Source organism: Urocitellus parryii, chromosome 1 (assembly GCF_045843805.1).
Source record: "Urocitellus parryii isolate mUroPar1 chromosome 1, mUroPar1.hap1, whole genome shotgun sequence".
Classification (NCBI taxonomy): domain Eukaryota; kingdom Metazoa; phylum Chordata; class Mammalia; order Rodentia; family Sciuridae; genus Urocitellus; species Urocitellus parryii.
The window spans coordinates 226,986,663-227,005,889 of record NC_135531.1 but is presented as its reverse complement, the minus strand read 5'-3'; the positions used below and the strand labels follow the sequence as shown (position 1 = coordinate 227,005,889).

Genomic DNA, 19,227 nt, shown 5'->3' with positions numbered 1-19,227 from the left:
AACTCAGCAAGACCCTGTCTCTAAATAAAACATTAAAAAAGGCTGGAGATGTGGCCCGGTGGTTAAGTGCCTCTGGGTTCAATCCTGGGTACCCCCCACAAAATTATAAAGGTTAAAAAATAAGTATTTAGAAAATAGGCACTCAACTATTCAAATATTGCTGGGGTTAATTTAAATTGATGTATCTATTCTGGTGGCCACTGTGGCAATATGTTTCAAAAACTTTAAAATATATATACATTTTGATTGCACATTCTTCTTCTAAAAACTCATTCTATTAAAATAACCATGGATATGAATATAAGTAGGCTATGAACACTTTATATGATTTTCAGTAATGAAAAACTAAAAATTACCTAAGTAACAGTTATATGTTAGCTAAAGTATGATTCATAAATCATTCTTTATTATATAATGATCAAAATACTACTACATAAAAATTAAGGCAATATCAAAATAATAAATATGTTTCTATTTAAAGGAAAGTTCTGCAGATACTAAAATACAATCATCTGTATTATATACTACTAACTTTGGAAAGTTATATGTAGAAAAGTTATTAAATGGCATGCTACCATTTCAGTAAAATACATATACATATTTGTCTCATTAAACCTGTATCATCTCTGGGAGAATACATAAAGAATTGCCTATGGGGGGAAAAACTAAGTATTTGGGGACAGACTACAAATGTACCTTTAAATTTTCAATCATGTGAATATATTTATTTTTAAAAGTAAAATAATATCATGAAATAATAAAAGACATGTGAAGGAGTTCTACTTTGAACATCTCTATGTAAGCTCCTATCAGACCAACCCTCCCTAATATAAACTTGGAATAAAAATGCAGTGAACAATTAACCTGAAGGCTCTTTACGACTAACAAAGGCAAGAGAATTTGGAGGTGATGTGGATGAGAGAATGATGCATAGGTTGGGTTTCCCAATTTTTTTATGACTGCAACTTATAGGACGTCCACAGTTAGTGCTGTGCTGGCAGCAGTAGATAACCTTGGTATTTCTGACCTCAAGAACCAGAGGTCAACCACAAGCACTGGAAAGTGAAGGGCAAATCCCATAATGCAGGGAGTCAGGCAGAAGAAATTCTGAATTCTCTGTTCAAAACAATAACAAACAAACAACAACAACAACAAAAAAAAAAAAAAACACGTGCCCAAATATTCATCTGATCCCTAAATAATCATGTGGGCAGAATGCAAGAAATGGACTGAAATTTGAGCCAATGATAGTTTGCAGATTGAGTATAATCAATTAAGATGAAGTATCTGCTAAAACAAGTAATCCATTTCTTATTAGGTAAATTTGGTGTTCTGTGGATTTTAAGGAATTGGTTCATTTCCTCTGAGTTAATGAATTTAGGAGCATAGATTTATTTGTAGTATTCCTTTGTTAGTTTCCTAAAGTCTGTGGAGCCTATAATGAACTCTTATTTCTGACACTAGTCATTTATATCTTCTTCCTCCCCAGAATTAGACTTGAACCAGCCCCAAAGGAAAGACTACTATAGAGCTACCCTAATAAGGCTTAAAAATAGGCCTAAAGGAATGAAATTACTAAAATTCCAACAGTGTTTCAAAGAATAAAAAATTGTAGCATTCATCAAATAAAATCATAATGCCCACCATCCAATCAAAATTACTAGATCCTTGAAAATGCAACTCCCCCTCCTGCAAAAAAGATGAAAATTTGGTCACCGGAAGACAGACTCAGAAATTATGGAGATGATGTTGTTAGCAGACAAGAATGCTAAAATTTCTATTACATTGCTATATGACGAATATGCTCAAGGATTTAAAGAAAAACACAAAGGTAATGAGTAGACAAATGAAAGATAAAGAACCAAATGAAATTTGTAGAGATGAAATACAATATTGAAAATGAAAACATCACTAGATGAGATTTAACAGCAGATCAGATAATACACAGGAAAAGTCAGAATACTTGAGGACATTACAGGAGAAGCTATTATAGTATAGATAGAAACTTCATCCTTTCATCAGAATCCCATGTAATTTAAATGTTTTCAGTGCAGTTACATGTAGATTTATTATAGTACATTTTCCATTAGATAGGTAATTTGAGTAAAATCTGAATATGTATTGTATCAAATATTCACATAGTAGAGTTAGAAATACACATATTCTGAGGTCTTGTATGGTTTACTAATTCCAAACCAACATTTGTTTCTCAGCCCCACACAGGTAGCCCACAAAATAAATGTGGTTGAGAGTTCAATCTCTCATAAGAGACTGTATTGACTTATAGCCTGAGAAAGCGGGAAGCTCAACTCTAGGCTAGGAATCTAGGCAAGAAGTACAGAAGCATTTTTTAGATTTATACCTTGGGAAAGAGCCTAGCTCCTATTTTCCAAACAAGTCTTTGACCTAGCCATCTATGCTTTCATGGATGTTAAAACTCTAGCCTGTAAGGCTTAGCTCCAATGCAGAATCCCCCTGCCCTTTGACCCAGAGATGAGGAGGACTGTCTGGGGGTGGAAATATTCCAAATCTTTCTCATATTATAGGTTTTCTCTTCATTTTTAGAACCTGGTGATTTCCTATTCTTGTTTTCGAACTTAGTTATATATGCTTTTAATGACTAACTATTTTATTCAATATTTCTGAAGTTTTGAAGTGGGGAGGAGGGAATTCTTGTATCTGCTCAGTTTGTCTTCTCAACCAGAACTTCTAGATATAATTTACAGTAATAAAATAACCAATAAGAGTACTATCAAGGAGCTGGAGCTGGAGCTGGAGCTCAGTGGTAAGCGCTTGCCTTGTATATGTGAGACACTAGGTTTGATCCTCAGCACCATGTAAAAATAAATAAACATACTGTATGTTTATCTACAACTAAATAAATATTTTTTAAAAAGAGTACTATCAAAAGATAAATACAAGAAGTAGCAGCAAGAGTCAAAGAAGCATGTTTCCATGTTTCAAAAAACTCTGAGAGCCAGGTAGGGTGGTGCACGCATGAAATGCCAGCAGCTCAGGAGGCTGAGGCAGGAGGATCACAAATTCAAAGCCAGGCTCATCAACTTAGCAAAGAACTAAGAATGTGGCTCAGTGGTTAAGCACCCCTGAGTTCAACCCTGGTACCAAAAAAAAAAAAAAAATCTGAGAAGTAACCACAGTTTTGTTTGAAGAATATTAACAGAATTTTTTTAAAGTTTCTAAGAAATGAAAATCTGAACTTTCACAAAGAATCATTACCTTCCCACAATTATAAATTTTACACATCTCAAAAAATAGCTTACATCATCATACTGTTTTCAGTTTTAATGACTATATTTTTATTAAATATAATTCCTCAAAACAGATTTATCACTCCTACATTATATCCACAAAAATGTAATTTGTTATTTTGACATTATTAAAATACTAAAATTACCTTTGTGTTTATTCAGAAGCTTGTAGCCCTCACAGTATCTGCCTGATGAAGTCATCATCTTGGCTGTGTCAAGATAAGAATATGTTGCAGCAAAATCAAATTCCTTTTTACCATCCCACCATCCTTTCTGCTTAGCATAGTTTCTCATGTCTGGGTGTTCTTGGTCAATCTTGGTTGTTATAGAAAGCTGATTAGAAATATTACGAACTCCTTCTATTTTCAAAGAAAAGGGAAATGAAAATGAAAAGTTATGTTTAACATTAATGTTCCATCTATACATTATAAATTCTTAATCACTATTTAAATGTAAACATAGACTTCTAAATTTTGTACTATGTGCATCTATTGCATATTCTAAGAGACAATTTTTAGAATTAAACTTTTTATGTTCAGATAATTGTAGATGCATATGCAGTTATAAGAAATAATCCTGGGAGAAACTGTGTTCCCTTTACTCTGTATCCCCCAACAAAAACATTTTGAAAAACCAGAGTATAAATTCACAATCATAATACTGGTAATGATACAGTCAAGAAAAAGAATGCTTGTACTACCACAAGAATCCTTTATGTTGCCCCCTCTTAGAGCCGTACCCACTTGTCTCCCCTAGCATACATGAACTCGAGGCAACCACTAGTTTGTTCTCTTTTTTCTCTAAATATTAATTCTAAAAATCCTAGCTTTTTTTTTTTTTTACTCAACATAATTCTCTAAAGATTCACCCAGCTTACTGTAGGTATCAACAGTTCGTTCCTTTTTATTGCTGAGTAATACTCAAGGATGTGGATTTACTATAGTTTCTAACACTATTTTTTTAAATCATAAATACATTTAAAACAGAAAAAATAAGGCTTGCAAAGATATTGTGGCACAAGTCACAAATAAAATTTTCCACTAAAATACAAAAGAAAAAAAAACAAATAAAAGTCTGTTCACAATAAATTATACAGCTGATGATAAATGAAAATTGACCCAACCACTCAGGAGAATCACAAGTTTGAGGACAGCCTAGACAACTTAGGAAGACCCTGTCTCAAAATTTTTTACAAAGGGCTGAGAATGTAGCCCAGAGGTAAAGTGTCCCTGGGTTTAATCCCCATACCACAAAAATAAATGTTAATTAATTAAAATTGATAATGTTTTGAAACTGATTTAAAAGACAGCTGCAAAGTAAAAATCAACTAAGTAATTATTCTACTGAAGTAATACTTGGGATATTCTCACTATAAAATCAAGACTTAAGTCAAAATAGAATCAAGGATAGTGATGAAGTTTCCATCTAAGAGATGATTCCCTATAATCCAACAATTCAGTTTTTTAAATCAACATATATTTTAATTGACACATAATAATTGTACATATTTATGTGGTACAGTGTAGCATTTCATTACATGTATAATAATGTCTAATAATCAGACCAAGGCAAATGGGTGTATATTATATCAGACATATATCATTTCTTTGTGTTAGGAACATTCAAAGACAACAATTTAGTTCTTGGGCTCATTTAGAAATAGAAAAACTGGTGACAAAACGTACAACTAGATAATGAGACCCAGTGAAGGTGCTTATTTTGCATGACCTAATGAGACTTTTTCACAGAAAGTTGAACTATGTTGAATAGAATTCATTTGTCTTTTCACGTAGCATATTTAATAAAATTAAAAGTGCTTAATGATATAATAGGGTCAATTAACAATCAGAAAATAGTCTAAGTTAAACTTTATATATTAAAAAAGATAAAATACATAAAATAAAACATAAAACAACATATATAAAGCAAAATATATAACAAGATGTCCAACAAAACAACTGGCAATGATCTGTTTTGAAAATAATATCCAAATCCTCCAAAGCTCAAATCTTCCTTTATGAAGCCTTTCTGAACTCCCCCAGCTTACAATGACCTTTCCTTTCTTTAATATTCACAGCATCTATGTGTATCATTCATACAACAATTAACATTTTTACATGTATATATTATCTCCTTAGTAAAACTAGGAGATCCTCCTGGATCTCGAACATAATCACATGATTATGTTTGAACACAGGTTGTGCTCCAGTGAAAGAACACTGAACTGAAATCAAGAAGATCTCAATTCCAAGTTTTGCATATACCAGTCTCTTTCATCTCTGGATTTCCTCACTTGAAAAAAATAAAAGGAATATATGATCAAAACAAAACCATGGGAAAGAAAAAGCAAAGCATTCTAAAGCAAACAAATTGTGTTGTTCTACCCAATGACATAAAATTTTGTTTTACTATTATATCAGCGTACCCTTTCTTTTTTACTGATAACATTAAAATCAAGCATAATAGTGGGATTTATTATTACATATTAGTACATGCACATAATTTAGTCAATTTCATTCACCAGTACCTTCTTTTCCCTCTCTTCTATCCTCCTCCTTGTCCCTTTCTTCTACTCCACTGGTCTCCTTTCTATCTTTATGACATCCTTGCCCCTGCCTTTTATTTTCTTTAACATCCACATACGAAAGAAAATATGACCTTGAGTTTCTGAGTCTGGCTTACTTCATTTAACATAATGTTCTCAAGTTCCATCCATTTTCCTATAAATTACACAGTTTCATTCATATTTATGTCTGAATAAAACTCCATTGTCCAAAGTACATGTATGAAGCCACAAATTGGTGTCAACATACTTTATATACAACCAGAGATATGAAAATTGTGCTGTATATGTGTAATAAGAATTGTAATGCATTTTGCTGTCATTTATCTTTTTAAAAATCAATTTAAAAAAGCTCCATTGTGTACATATACCACATTTTCTTTATTCACTTATCCATTGAGAGACACTTACAGACAGACATTGGTTCTATACCTTGGCTATTGGGAATTGCATTGCTATAAACATGGGTATGTATGTATAGCTATGCTGACTTTAATTCTTTTGAATAAATACTGAGGAATACCATAGCTGTATCATATGATGTTTCCATTCCTAGTCTTTTGAGGAACCTCCATACTGATTTCCATACTGGTTATACAAAGTCATAATCCCATCAAGATCCCATAAGTATTCTTTTTCTCCTTCATTCTTGCCAGCATTTATTATTATTTGTATTTCTTGATTACTGCCATTCTAATTGGAATAAGATGAACTCTTAGGGTAATTTTGATTTGCATTTCCCTGATTGCTAAAGATGTTGAAATTTTTTTTATATATTTGTTGACCATTTGTATTTCTTCTTTTGAGAAGTGTTTAATTTTTTCCCCATTTATTGACTGGGTTATTTTATAGATTTTTAAAGTTCTTTATGTATTATGGATATTAATCCTCTGTTGAAAAACTAGCTAGCAAAGACTTCTCCCAGTTTGTATACTCTCTTCATGCTCTTTTTTTACTTTGCTGTACAGAAGCTTTTCAATTTGATGCAAACCCATTTATTAATTTTTGGTACTATTTCCTGAATTTTAGGAGTCTTGTTGAGGAAGTTGTTGCTTGTCTGTACCTATATGTTGGAGTGCTGACCCACTTTAAAGTTGCCAAGTTTCTGGTCTGATTCCTAGGTCTTTCATCCATTTTGAGTTGACTTTTGTGCAGGATGAGAGGGATCTGAACCTCAAATTCAGGGTGAGTTTCATTATTCTACATCTGGATATTCAGTTTTTCCACACATTTGTTTAAAAGGCTATATTTTCTCCAAAGTATATTTTGGGCACCTTTGTAAGGATCAGATGAATGTATCTGTGCGGGTCTGTCTCTGTGTATTCTATTTTATTCCATTGCTCTATGTGTGTTTTTATACCAGTTCTGTTCTGTTTTTCTTACTAGCTTTGTAGTGTAATTTAAAATTGGGTATTGTGATGCCATCAGCATTTTTTTCTTTTCTTTGAGTTACTTGTGATATTCTGGATTTTATATTCTTCCATATGAATTTTGGGGCTGTTTTTTCTAGTTCTGTGAAGAATATTATTGGTATTTTGATGGACATTGCATTGAATCTGTAGATCACTTTTTGTTCTATGGCCATTCTGCCTATCCATGAACATGGGAGATCTGTCCATCTTCTAGTGTCTTCTTCAATTTCTTTCTTCAGTGTTCTATAATTTTCATTATAAAGGTCTTTCACCTCTTTGATTAGATTTATTCTTTCTTTCTTTCTTTAGGTTATTATGCATGGGATTGTTTTCCTAATTTCTTTTTCAATGGATTGATTATTGGTGTATAGGAAATTTACTGATTCTTGAATATTGATTTTGTATCTTGATACTTTGTTGAGTTTGTTTATTAGTTCTAGAAGTCTGGGGGAACTTTTTAGATCTTATAAGTATGGGATAATATCACCTGCAAACAGTGATAATTTGACTTTTCCCTTTACTCTTTGTATTCCTTTTATTTTATTTCCTTCTCACATAATTGCTAAAATTTCAGAAAATGTATTGAAATATATATACTCGTGAGAGTGGACATTCTTGTTTCACTATATCCTTTCTAACCACCAACCCAAAGACATCCATCTCCAGCTCCATTCCCCTTTTCTCACCTCCATACTTAAGCATGAAAGAATTTTGGTGTTCAGCTCAAAGTTAAAAGAGGACAAGATAGCAAGGGGTTATTAAAAGAAAAAACACTATAAAATAGCCAAAAACTGATGCACATAAAATATACACACATTATATGAAACTCATATAGCCAGAGATAATGCTACCTTTTAACCTTTTCAAGAATGCACTTCATAGTACATGTTCTTTCCAATTTTTAACTTTTCCCCTACAGGTTACCCTTTATTTTGCTGGAATATAAATCTTCAAAGACAATTAAATGCAATATCTGCAGTTAAGGGTATATTTTATTAATAGTAAATTAAATTAAATCACACAAAAAAAGTTGTCCATCTAGATTAATTACCACAAGAGCAAGTTATTAAAGCAAAGTCATTCCTTATGTTCTTCGTCTTCTGCATGTGCCCATTTGCCCTACTGCTTTCCCCCACAGGCCGAAGCAGTAAGACCTGCCACAAGAAACTGAGCAGATGTGCCACCATATTCTTGGATTTTCCCCCCTTTCAGAATTGTGAGCCAAAATAGATTTGTTCCCTTATAAATAAAAAAAAAGTTTTCCATACCTTTTACTTTTTCTGCTGCCCAATGCTTCCCTGCAGTCTCCAGAATCCAGGCTTCATTCCTATCAGCTATCAGGAAACTGTTGTGATAACTAAATTCCATCCTGCCCTCTGTACAGTTTCCACCCTGGCCATATTTCTCTAACAAATCAACAATGACCTTGAGGGCTTTTTCAGCTGTGTCAGCTCTTTCAAGGCCAAGTCTAAAATAAAAATATTAAAATAAACTTTGTTTATTTTTCTGAAATATTTTCATGCTCATATGACTTTGTGTTTACATTCAAAGCAAAAATTCTTTCAAGTTAACAAATAATATGAAATCTAATTTTTAAACTTTTTGACTTGGTAATTTATCGGCAAGTTACTTTATATCTGAAATTCAGATATCTCATTTGTAAAATTATGATAGTAATACATATTCCATAAGGTTATTGTGTAAATTACACAATTATATTAGGTACTTCCAATGAATCATGATTTCCCCCTCCTTCCCTTCTCCCAATTAATGATCTTTGATAGCCATGAAATTGCATGCTGAAACTCTAAAACATTTTTATCTTTGATACTATAAAATATCAAAGTCCAAAAAAAGAAAAATTGAAAAATAAAATAGGTAAGAATTATACCAAGATTTAACAATTAGACAAGTTCTATAATGAAAAAATATAGCACACAAATAACCTGACAAGGTCCATGCCCAGTAGTGCTTCTTCATCACAAACTTCTTCTCTTCCCCATACAGCTTCATTCCCAATGCAAACTCCATGCTCATTGGCTCCCATTTCTGCCCCCCACAACCAAGCAGGGCGACTAAGGACAACAGCATATGTTTCCGGAACTTGATCAATTTCTATATAAGTACACTGTTAAAAAAAAAAAGTCATAGCCATAACCACAAAACCAAAAAAAGTTATCAAAATCTAGAATTTCAAAAATCATTCAAAAGATACACCATTATCAAAGAGGTCAATGAAATATAACTAAATTGAAACTTTTAGTAATAAAGGCATTACTCTTAAAAATATTCAGAATTAATGCTAAATCATTTATTCATGCAAATAATGGCTGAGTATCTCCTACTGTAAAGTACTCTGCTAAAAGACATCTTAGTTATAAAGACTTAATCAATACAAAGCTTACTTATAACAAACTAAGACTTCTACATTAAGACACAACAAAATATAAAGTACAAGGGTCATGAAGAGAAGTGAACATGAGGCACTACAGAAGCTCAGGAAAGAATTCTAGTTGTAAAGTCTTGAACATTTTTTGCAAAGGAAGATGTATAGGAATTGATGATTAAGAAAGGAATTCTCCAGCTGCAGTTGTGGCTCAGCAGTAGATCACTCGCCTAGCACATTCGAGGCCCTGTGTGCGAGGGCCTGGGTTTGATCCTCAGCACCACATAAAAATAAAATAAAGATATTGTGTCCATCTACAACTAAAAAATAAAATATGAAAAAGAAATGAATTCTCAACCTCAATGTCCAGTGTTTCCTAATTAGGCACACATATGGTAACCCCTAAATACAGGAGTATTATCATAGAAGTCTATATCACTTGTGGAAGAAGCCCATCAGGTATGTCTGCAGCAGTGGAAAGAATGAGAACCACTGGTTTACAAGATAGCCAGATTTAAATATAGAGATAAAGTGGAACCAGTATCCCAGATGAATAAACAGTTTCAGAAAAAGAAAAAATATATAGAAAATGTCTAATATATCTGAGTGTTAGAATGTCACAGAATTAAAATACAAAAAGTACATAACTTAGCAATAAAATATAAAGTGAAACTTTCACTAAAGTTCCATAGTAAATTATTTCTTAATAAAAATTTTAAAGGATCCTTCAATTCATTTGTACACTATCAAGTGACTGAATAAAATGCATGTTGTTAGTGCTATTGCAGGGCTTAATAAACCTTTTAATGAGTCATAAACCTTTATCCAGAATCTGGATTAACTTTTCTTATTCTACACCAATCAAAATCTTTTTTGTCTAACAAACTTCCTAGTGAAGCTTTCCTTGATCCCTAGTCTGAATTACATGTTTCTCCTATGCTGCAATATGTTGCTTCTACTTAAATTTATCATTTAATTTATAGTGGAATTAGTTGCATATACCTCCTATTCCAACTGTAGACTCTAAGTTCCCATCGGACAACATCTGAATCTTACAGTTGACTTTAAACTCCTTGCTCTAACATGCTTGCATGTGAAAAGTATTCTAATATTTCATCAAAGAATAATTTTCATTAGTTATTTCAATTGCTTCCAAATCATTGAAATAAAATCAGAAGCCTATTTCTAATTCAATTATTTTTCATATTTAAATTCTTGAATTTTAACTTCTATTATCTCTTCCAAATTGCTAGTTAATGATAGTAATAACTGTTTTATGATATTTTAAAAGTAGCATATTGCTAACAAAACATGTATTTCAGATTTCCTGTTTTCTGGGATACTTTGGTTTGCAATTTGAAGCAATGAAGATCTCTGACATGCTAGAGGGCTCTGCCTGTTTTTTTGTGTCAATTCATGGCCTTGGTGATTTGTCTGTAAACTATTCTAAATTCTGGCTCCTGGTCAGAATTAGACAAATGCCTTTTGTGAATAACATGCCACCCCAGAACTCATCTAGGAACTGGTTGTCTTGTGAGCAGAGTGATGCCTGACTTCTTAAAATTCATTTATACTCACCTTCTGTGGCATCAAGAAACATGAACACCCATGGGATATTCTCATTGAAAGTTGTCACATATAAACCAGTGTTTTTAAATATTAGAGGTTACACCTAACATTATGCTCTGATCAAAGGAAGTTTTCATTCACTGTTGTGTAAAAAGAGTTACGGAATAATAGTGCTACATCTGGAGAAACAATCCAAGGGCCAGTGGGAAATAAAAATTCAACATCATCTCAAATAGAAAGTTGGGGACCCTTCTAAGAGTGTCAGATAGAAGCAGTTTTTTCCCTTGGTGGACTGTCTAATTTTTTTTAAAGAGAGAGAGAGAGAGAGAGAGAGAGAGAGAGAGAGAGAGAGAGAATTTTTTAATATTTATTTTTTAGTTTTCAGCAGACACAACATCTTTGTATGTGGTGCTGAGGATCGAACCCCGGCCACATGCATGCTAGGCAAGCACGCTACCACTTGAGCCACATCCTCAGCCCAGGACTGTCTAATTTTTATTGCTTGGTATTAAGTGGAGAAATTAAGCTATAGATTCTGGTGTTTAAGACAACCTTGGTACTCTGGAGATGTGAGGACTGCACTGCCTCTTAGAAGATGGACTAATATCTATGGGTGTTACCTTATACTTTTTTAATGACATTCTTTTAAAAATGAGTTTCCGGGCTGGGGTTGTGGCTCAGTGGCTGAGCACTTACCTAGAATGTGTGAGGCACTGGGTTCAATTCTCAGCACCAGGTTGAAAAAATACATAAATAAAAGTATTGTGTCTATCTACAACTAAAAAATATTTTTTTAAAAAACGAATATTTTTTAAAAATGAGTTTCCTCTGTTGTACATATTTATGCACTCTTTGTGAGGTGAAGGTGCTTCCCAGATTTAGACTTGGAATGAAGGCAATTTTTAAAAATAAAGTTTTGAATATCTAGAAAATAAAAACATATATTTCACCTACCTTAAGAGGTTCTCTGTTATCATGAACTGCAGCAGGAAAATAAACTACCTCTTGTACTTCATCACAGAGTCTGTCTGAATTTTTTCCAAAAATAATCCTCTTATCAATTGTTGCTGGGGGTAATGCCACAAATGTATCACAGGAATAGGGCTCCATTTTCTAAACAACTACAAATCACATAGAAATTTTTAAATAACAAGAGAAAACATTTTTAAGTATATACAAAACAAATACTCCTACTCTCTGGCCAAGGGATATTATTACCATGTGTAATAAAGGGTGTTCATTAAAGCTTTAAATATCATAAACTATAATACAATAATTAACATGACTTAAGAATCAACCATGAACTACAAGAACCAACAAGAAAATAGCAATGTGAACTACTTTCTTCTAGTTGATGGATCAAATTTATTCTCTAAAACCTTTCTCTCCTAAAGTCTCCCCTGAATTTCTTTTCACTATTCCTATATTCGGGAATCTCTATACCTAGCCTACTGTTATAAAGGCTATATTCTATATATTTGTGCACCAGTCCTCTTATTGGCAATAAAATCCTTAAGAGGTAAGAGTATGCCTTAATTATCTTTGTATTGTTATCATTGAAACTTACAGGGGAAAAAAAAAAAACATGTTTTCAGTATTTTCTCGAAATAAGAAAGAAAAGGTTTCCTTTGACCTAAGGAAGAATATGCAGAGATTATAATATTAAAAAGACAGAAATTTTGAAACAGATTCACTACTTCAAATATAAAAAATGTCAATGAAATTCCAATTGTCAATATTTCATGGTGGAAGTTCACAAACATAATTTGTAAATCCTGATTGTAGAATTTCATATGTACATTGTCTTCACTAGAAATTTGAAAATTTTAAATCATCAATTTTAGTAATATACTTAAGTATTCTATACTTTATTTTGCTTTCAGAATAGACACATTGTTTTAGCTTTTTATTTTATAATGCCCAAACTCCTGAAGTTTTTCTCTTCTCAATGATGAGAAAGAGGTCACTATCCTTATTGTTCTTTCCTTTGAGTATTTCAGCTTTTATGTCTTGCATCTCCTTCCATTTGTGTTCCAAAGTTGGTTCCACCACTACATAACTTTGGCAAGCTATTTAATTGTTCTATGCTTGCAGGCTCAATAGTAGAATAAAAGATTAAACAGAGCTTTTACAGGGATTTCAATTAGGCAAGTTAAGCGTTTTGCTTAACATGAAACATAGTAGATCCTCAAATGAAAGCTGTTATTATCTGGCAAAAGAGTAAATTACACAAATAGTCTAGTCTAAACCCCGCTAGAGGACTTGGTTGATGTGTGCTCTATAATAATAGCAGCCACATCTACTCAAAACCCTGGAGTCCTGACGTCCATCAAGCTGCACTAGGAGATCTCAACTATCCTAGAGGGGTCGTGAGTCACGGAAGCTAGGTACAATTGCTGCCTAGTTAGAATGGTACTTGGCCCATTGAGGACATGAAACTTGGACTCTCACACCATTTATTACTCAACAAATGTTTGCTGAACATCTTTCTGCACCAGGGAACGTACAGCTGGAAATAACTAGAAACAAAAGGAGCTCCCGCTCTTGTAGAGCTGACATTCTATTTTATAGCTTTCAAAAAGCATCATCACATCGTTTGAACCTCACAATCGTACTCCGGTTAAAGCGAGAATTACTCTCTCCACAAGACAGGTGAAAAACCCGGTGCAGAAAAGTTTTTGCAACTCATGTCGGTGTTCAACGAAAGCAATGGGCTCGAACATCTGACAGCTGGTAGAAAGAGCCGCCACCGCGGACCCCGTACACTGCGTGAGACGATCAAACCGCTGTGGCCGCGAGTCCCACGGTCAGGCAGCGCTGCGCCGCAGCTAGTCCAGGGCTCTGGCCTCCGCTGCGCACGTTCCTCCCTCTAGCTAGTCCCTCACCTGGCCTCTGCGCTTCCAGAAGTGACAGCTGAAAGTAGCGGGAGGAGGCGCCAATTGACGGAAGCTGTCACCTTTGACCTAGGAAGTTCCCGCGGCTGCTGGAGGCGCAGTTCCGGTTAGGCGGCAGAGTTTGTTTACGTTGCTCGCTGACCGGTTGGTTGCCTTCCTCAGCTCGGATGCCAAGATGGGGAAATCCTTCGCCAACTTCATGTGCAAAAAGGACTTTCATCCTGCCTCCAAATCCAATATCAAAAAGGTGAGTAGAGGAAACCCAAAGGGATCTGGCTTACGGCCACTGGGTCCCCAGGGGCTGCTGAGGTGAGAGTGGTGATGTCGCTGGGATGCTAGGATATCACCTCCTCTCCAGGCCAGAAGCCCAGGTGCTCTCGCCCCCTTTTCCTCACTGATGAAGCAGGCGCTCTACGTTTGTTCTACATCCAAGACGAGTTGGGAGGCTCTCGTTGGCTCTGTCGGTCAAAGTGTAAATCCATAAAACGTGGAGCCTGCGCTCACAGTTGCTCAATACTTGCCTTAACTGGTTCGGGTTTGGTCTTTTCGAATCCGAGGTTCACGGCTCCTTAGTTTTCTCCTCTACAAAGACGACTGTTTATTTAAGATAGATCGTATAAAAGAAATCACCCTCATTGAATATTAGCGTTTTAAATAATTAATTACAGTCGGGGCGATGACGCACTCCGGAGGATCTCAGGTTGGAGGCCAGCCTTTGCAATTTAGCGAGATCCTCAGCAACTTCGCGAGACCCTGTCTCAAAAATTAAAAAAAAAAAAAAAAAAAGAAGAAGAAGAAGAAGAGGGTTGAGGATGTAGCTTAGTGATAGAGTACATCTGGACTCAATCACTGGCACCAAAAATAAATAAGGCAAAATTAATTTATTAGAGGCTGGAGTTGTGGCTCAGTGGTAGAGCACTTGCTTAGCATGTGTGAGGCACTGGGTTCAATTCTCAGCACCGCATATAAATAAATGAATACAATCAAGGTCCATCAACATCTTAAAAAAATATTTTTTAAAAAATAATTAATTAGGGCTGGGGATGTGGCTCAAGCGGTAGCGCGCTCGCCTGGCATGGGTTCCATCCTCAGCACCACATACAAACAAAGATGTGTCCGCCGAAAACTAAAAAATAAATATTAAAATTCTCTCTCTAAAAAAAAATTAATTAATTAATTAATTACAGTTCGGCTAAGCTAAGGGCAGAAAAACTATAGCGAAAATGATTGTGGTGAAAAGCAAAAGGATGAAGTAAAAAGTCAGAGCTTTGGAGGCAGACGAGGATTCTAACCATTCCAGCATAGTAGGTATTAGACCTTGCATAAAATATTTATATATTTATTTGCTTATTGGTACTGGGGATTGAACCAATGGGCTACGTCCCAACCATTTTTTATTTTGAGACAAGTTCTGCTAAGTTGCTAAGGGGCTCTCTCTACAAGTTGCTGACACTAACCTTAAACTTAGCAATCCTCCTGCAGTCCCTGAATTACAGGCATTGCCACACAAAATAGTTAATATTCCTGATCCAAAATTTCTTAATCTACAAATAAAGGATGATCAGTATCACTTGCTTTGACTTGTAAAGTTGTGAAGAGTAAATGAGATGGTGTATCTCATCCAGCCCCTAGGACTGTCCTCCATAAATATTAACACCTCATACCATTGAACTGCCGTCCTTTTTTTTATACCCTGCATTCTTCCTTGAATATGTATCTACTTTCCTAAATCTCTATCTGTGCCTTTGGGGGAAAAAATGAGATAGTGTGGGTAGAGGATTTGAAGGATTTGAAACAAAGTGAGTGCTTACTACTGTGTGCATCACATACAAGGGGTACTAAAATTGTTAATTGACTATACACACAAAGTTGTGAAATGAACTAGGCTTTTAATTTTATATATAGCATGTTTTATGTTTTTGAGTTTTATATAGCCATGTGAATATGTACATATATATGTAAAGTATGTTACCACCATGTAAATAGAATTATGTTTTATATACTAATGCATATATGTGCATTAGAAAATCTTTGGCAGAACAGGGCATAATAGTGCACACCTGTAATATCAGTGGCTTGGGAGACGGAGGCAGGAGGATCACAAGTTCAAAACCAGCATCTGCAACTTAGTGAGGCCCTAAGCAACATAGCGAGACCCTGTCTCTAAATAAAATTTTAAAAGGGCTGAGGGTGTGTGGCTTGGTAGATAAGACCCTTGGGTTCAATCCCTGGTGCCAAAAAAAAAAAAATCTTTGGCAAGGTTTGGGGTTGTAGCTCAATGGTAGAGCACTTGCCCAGCATATGTGAGGCACTGGGTTCAATCCTCAACAGCACATAAAAATAAATAAGTCAAATAAATATATTGTGTCCATCTACAACTTTAAAAAAATTTAAAAAGAATCTTTGGCAGGATATGCAATAAATGGATAACGCTAGCTACCTGTGAATACAATTACTTGATAAAAAATAACTTTTAATAACCAAAACTAAAAAATAAATAACCAAAACTTATAAAGCATTCTATGCTTGTAAAGCATTCTAATCTATGTCTCATTCTCTTTACTATTTTTATGGTGTTGTGAATTTCACACAGACACCTTTACCTTAAGGTGTTCATGCTCCTGAGCACTTCTGTCTTATTTCTTTGGTTTTTTGTTTTGTTTTGTTTTGTGCTGAGGATTGAACCTAGGGCCTCCATCATGTTGGGCAAGCACTCTACCACTAAACTAAATCCCTAGCCCCTGTCTTATCTCTTTGTTTCTTTTCTTGTCTCTTTCTTTTTTTCCTACAATTTCATTTCCTTTCCCTTTTTTCTCTTTCTCCAGTTCTCCTCTCTTAGGGTATTGGTGACACCCAGTAGCATTGGTGGCCATTGCATAACACTACTTCTAATGTCCTGTACTAATAATGGGTTATCTATGTTAGACTTATTCTATGTAAAGAAATTCTTTTTTTGCTCTCTGAAATAATGTAGGGACCGGTACAAGGTGCTGTTGTACCACACATACTGAAAGCAGTTCTCATGTTTGTGTGAAAGTATAGCTATGTTGAATGGTTGAATTTTAGGATTTATATCAAGATACAAATCATATTTTCAGATATTATTTTGTGATGATGTCATTATTACTAAATTGGACTGTCATAAACAATGCCATTTTATATTTAATTATGAAAAAAACAAACTTGCTACTTAAATCCAACTATTTAATTTACTTTTTTACTTTACTCATTTAGGTATGGATGGCAGAACAGAAAATATCATATGATAAGAAGAAACAAGAAGAATTAATGCAACAGTACCTTAAAGAACAAGAGTCATATGATAATAGGTGAGATATGCCCCTCTGCCATTGTTTTTAGAATAATCAATTACAGGAGACTAATCCCTTTACTCTCATAGATGGTCACTTTATTTGACTTTACCCATAATTCACGTAAAATGTATTTTCATACGACTCATATAGTTTCTGAGCAAAGCTGGGTGTGGTAGCTGCTTCAGAGGTGTGGCAAGAGATTTGCTTGAGCCCAGGAGTTTGAGACCAGCCTTGGAAAATAGTGAGACCACTGTCACAAAAGTAGATTTAATAAACAAAGCATAGTGGGGCACGTCTGTATTCCTAGCAGCTCAGGAGGCTGAGGCAGGAGGATTGGAGTTAAAAGCCAGCCTCAGCACCTTAACAAGGCTCCAAGCAACTCATTGAGACCCTGGCTGTAAATAAAATATAAAAAAGGGATAGGGTTGTAGCTCAGTAGTTGAGTGCCCCTGGGTTCAATCCCCTGTACAAAAATATAAATAAATAAATAATAAAAATAAGTAAATCAATCAATAAAAATCAAGTAAACTGTAGAACACTCCTCTGTTTATGGGCATTGGGGTTGCTTATACTTTTGAGCTATTGTGAATAATGCTGTAAATCTTGACATAGAGGTAACTGTTCAAGTTCCTGTTTTCAATTTCTTTAAATATATTTTTAGGTGGGGCTGGGATTGTGGCTCAAGGATAGAGTGCTCGCCTAGCACCGATGGGACCCGGGTTTGATCCTCAGCACCACATAAAAATAAAGGCATTGTGTTATGTCCGTCTACACCTAAAAAATAAATATTAAAAAAAATAAAATTAAAAAATAATATATTTTTAGGAATGGAATCACTGGATCATATAATTCACCAAATTCTTTTCTATAGTGACTGTGCTATCTTTTTTTTTTTTTATTAGAACTTTATAGTTATATATAGTAGTTGGGGGGCTCATCCCAACAAACTCATACATGCATGAAATTTTAATTCAGGTCATGATTCCCACTTTTTCCTCCCATTTCCTTCCCCTCTCCCATTCTCCTTCCTCTACTATAATTCCATTTGCTTATTTATTTATATTTGATCAGTTCTTTTTACTTATGCATAATGATGAAGTTCCCTGTTGATTTTTGTTTGTTTGTTTGGTATCAGGAATTGACTCAGGGGCACTCAACCACTGAACCACATCCCCAGTCCTATTTTGTATTTTATTTAGAGACAGGGTCTCACTGAGTTGCTGAGCGCCTCACTTTTGCTGAGGCTGGCTTTGAACTCATGATCCTCCTGCCCCAGCCTCCCAAGCCACTGGGATTTCAGGCATGTACCACTGTTTTTGTTTTTTAATTTATTTTTTAGTTATAGGTGGACGTAATATCTGTATTTTATATTTATGTGGTGCTGAGGGTAGAACCCAGAGCCCCACCATGCTAGGCGAGCGCTCTACCTCTGAGCCACAACCCCAGCCCCTCCCGGCCACAGTTTCTTAATCCATCATTTATTGGTGGGCACCTGGGTTGATTTCATAATTTAGTTATTGTGAATTGCTCTGCTATAAACATGGAGGTGACTTTATTGCTGTAGTATGCCAATTTTAGATCTTTTAGGAAAATACCAAGGAATGAGATAGGTGGGTTATCCCTAGTTTTGTAAGAAATCTCCATACTGCTTTCCTGAGTAGTTGTACTAGTCTACAGTTCCACAAAAATGTACAAGTGTACTTTTTCCTTGCCAGCATTTACTGTTTGTGTTCTTGATCGCTGCCGTTCTGACTGGAATAAGATGAAATCTTGGTGTAGTTTTGATTTGTGTTTCCCTGATGGATAGAGATGTTAAACAT

At 34.7% G+C, this 19,227-nt stretch overlaps 2 protein-coding genes across 3 annotated transcripts in view; one reads left to right on the top strand and one right to left on the bottom strand.

Moving 5' to 3' along the window:
* Positions 1 to 14,132, bottom strand: part of Scrn3 (secernin 3) — a 31,243-nt gene extending 17,111 nt beyond the window's left edge. The window contains exons 1-5 of one of the 2 annotated variants that reach the window (XM_077802857.1): positions 14,085 to 14,132; positions 12,154 to 12,320; positions 9,191 to 9,372; positions 8,513 to 8,712; positions 3,416 to 3,628 (exon numbers count right to left, since the gene is read on the bottom strand). In XM_077802857.1, coding sequence (XP_077658983.1) covers positions 3,416 to 3,628; positions 8,513 to 8,712; positions 9,191 to 9,372; positions 12,154 to 12,309 — 751 coding nt within the window. In that variant the 5' untranslated portion in view covers positions 12,310 to 12,320; positions 14,085 to 14,132. The remainder of the gene's footprint in view (positions 1 to 3,415; positions 3,629 to 8,512; positions 8,713 to 9,190; positions 9,373 to 12,153; positions 12,321 to 14,084) is intronic. The other variant, XM_077802859.1, reaches the window with a different exon arrangement.
* Positions 14,133 to 14,181: 49 nt separating this feature from the next.
* Positions 14,182 to 19,227, top strand: part of Cirsr (corepressor of RBPJ and splicing regulator) — a 39,963-nt gene continuing 34,917 nt past the window's right edge. The window contains exons 1-2 of the mRNA XM_077798865.1: positions 14,182 to 14,340; positions 17,328 to 17,422. Of these exons, the coding sequence (XP_077654991.1) occupies positions 14,269 to 14,340; positions 17,328 to 17,422 (167 nt within the window). The 5' untranslated portion in view covers positions 14,182 to 14,268. The remainder of the gene's footprint in view (positions 14,341 to 17,327; positions 17,423 to 19,227) is intronic.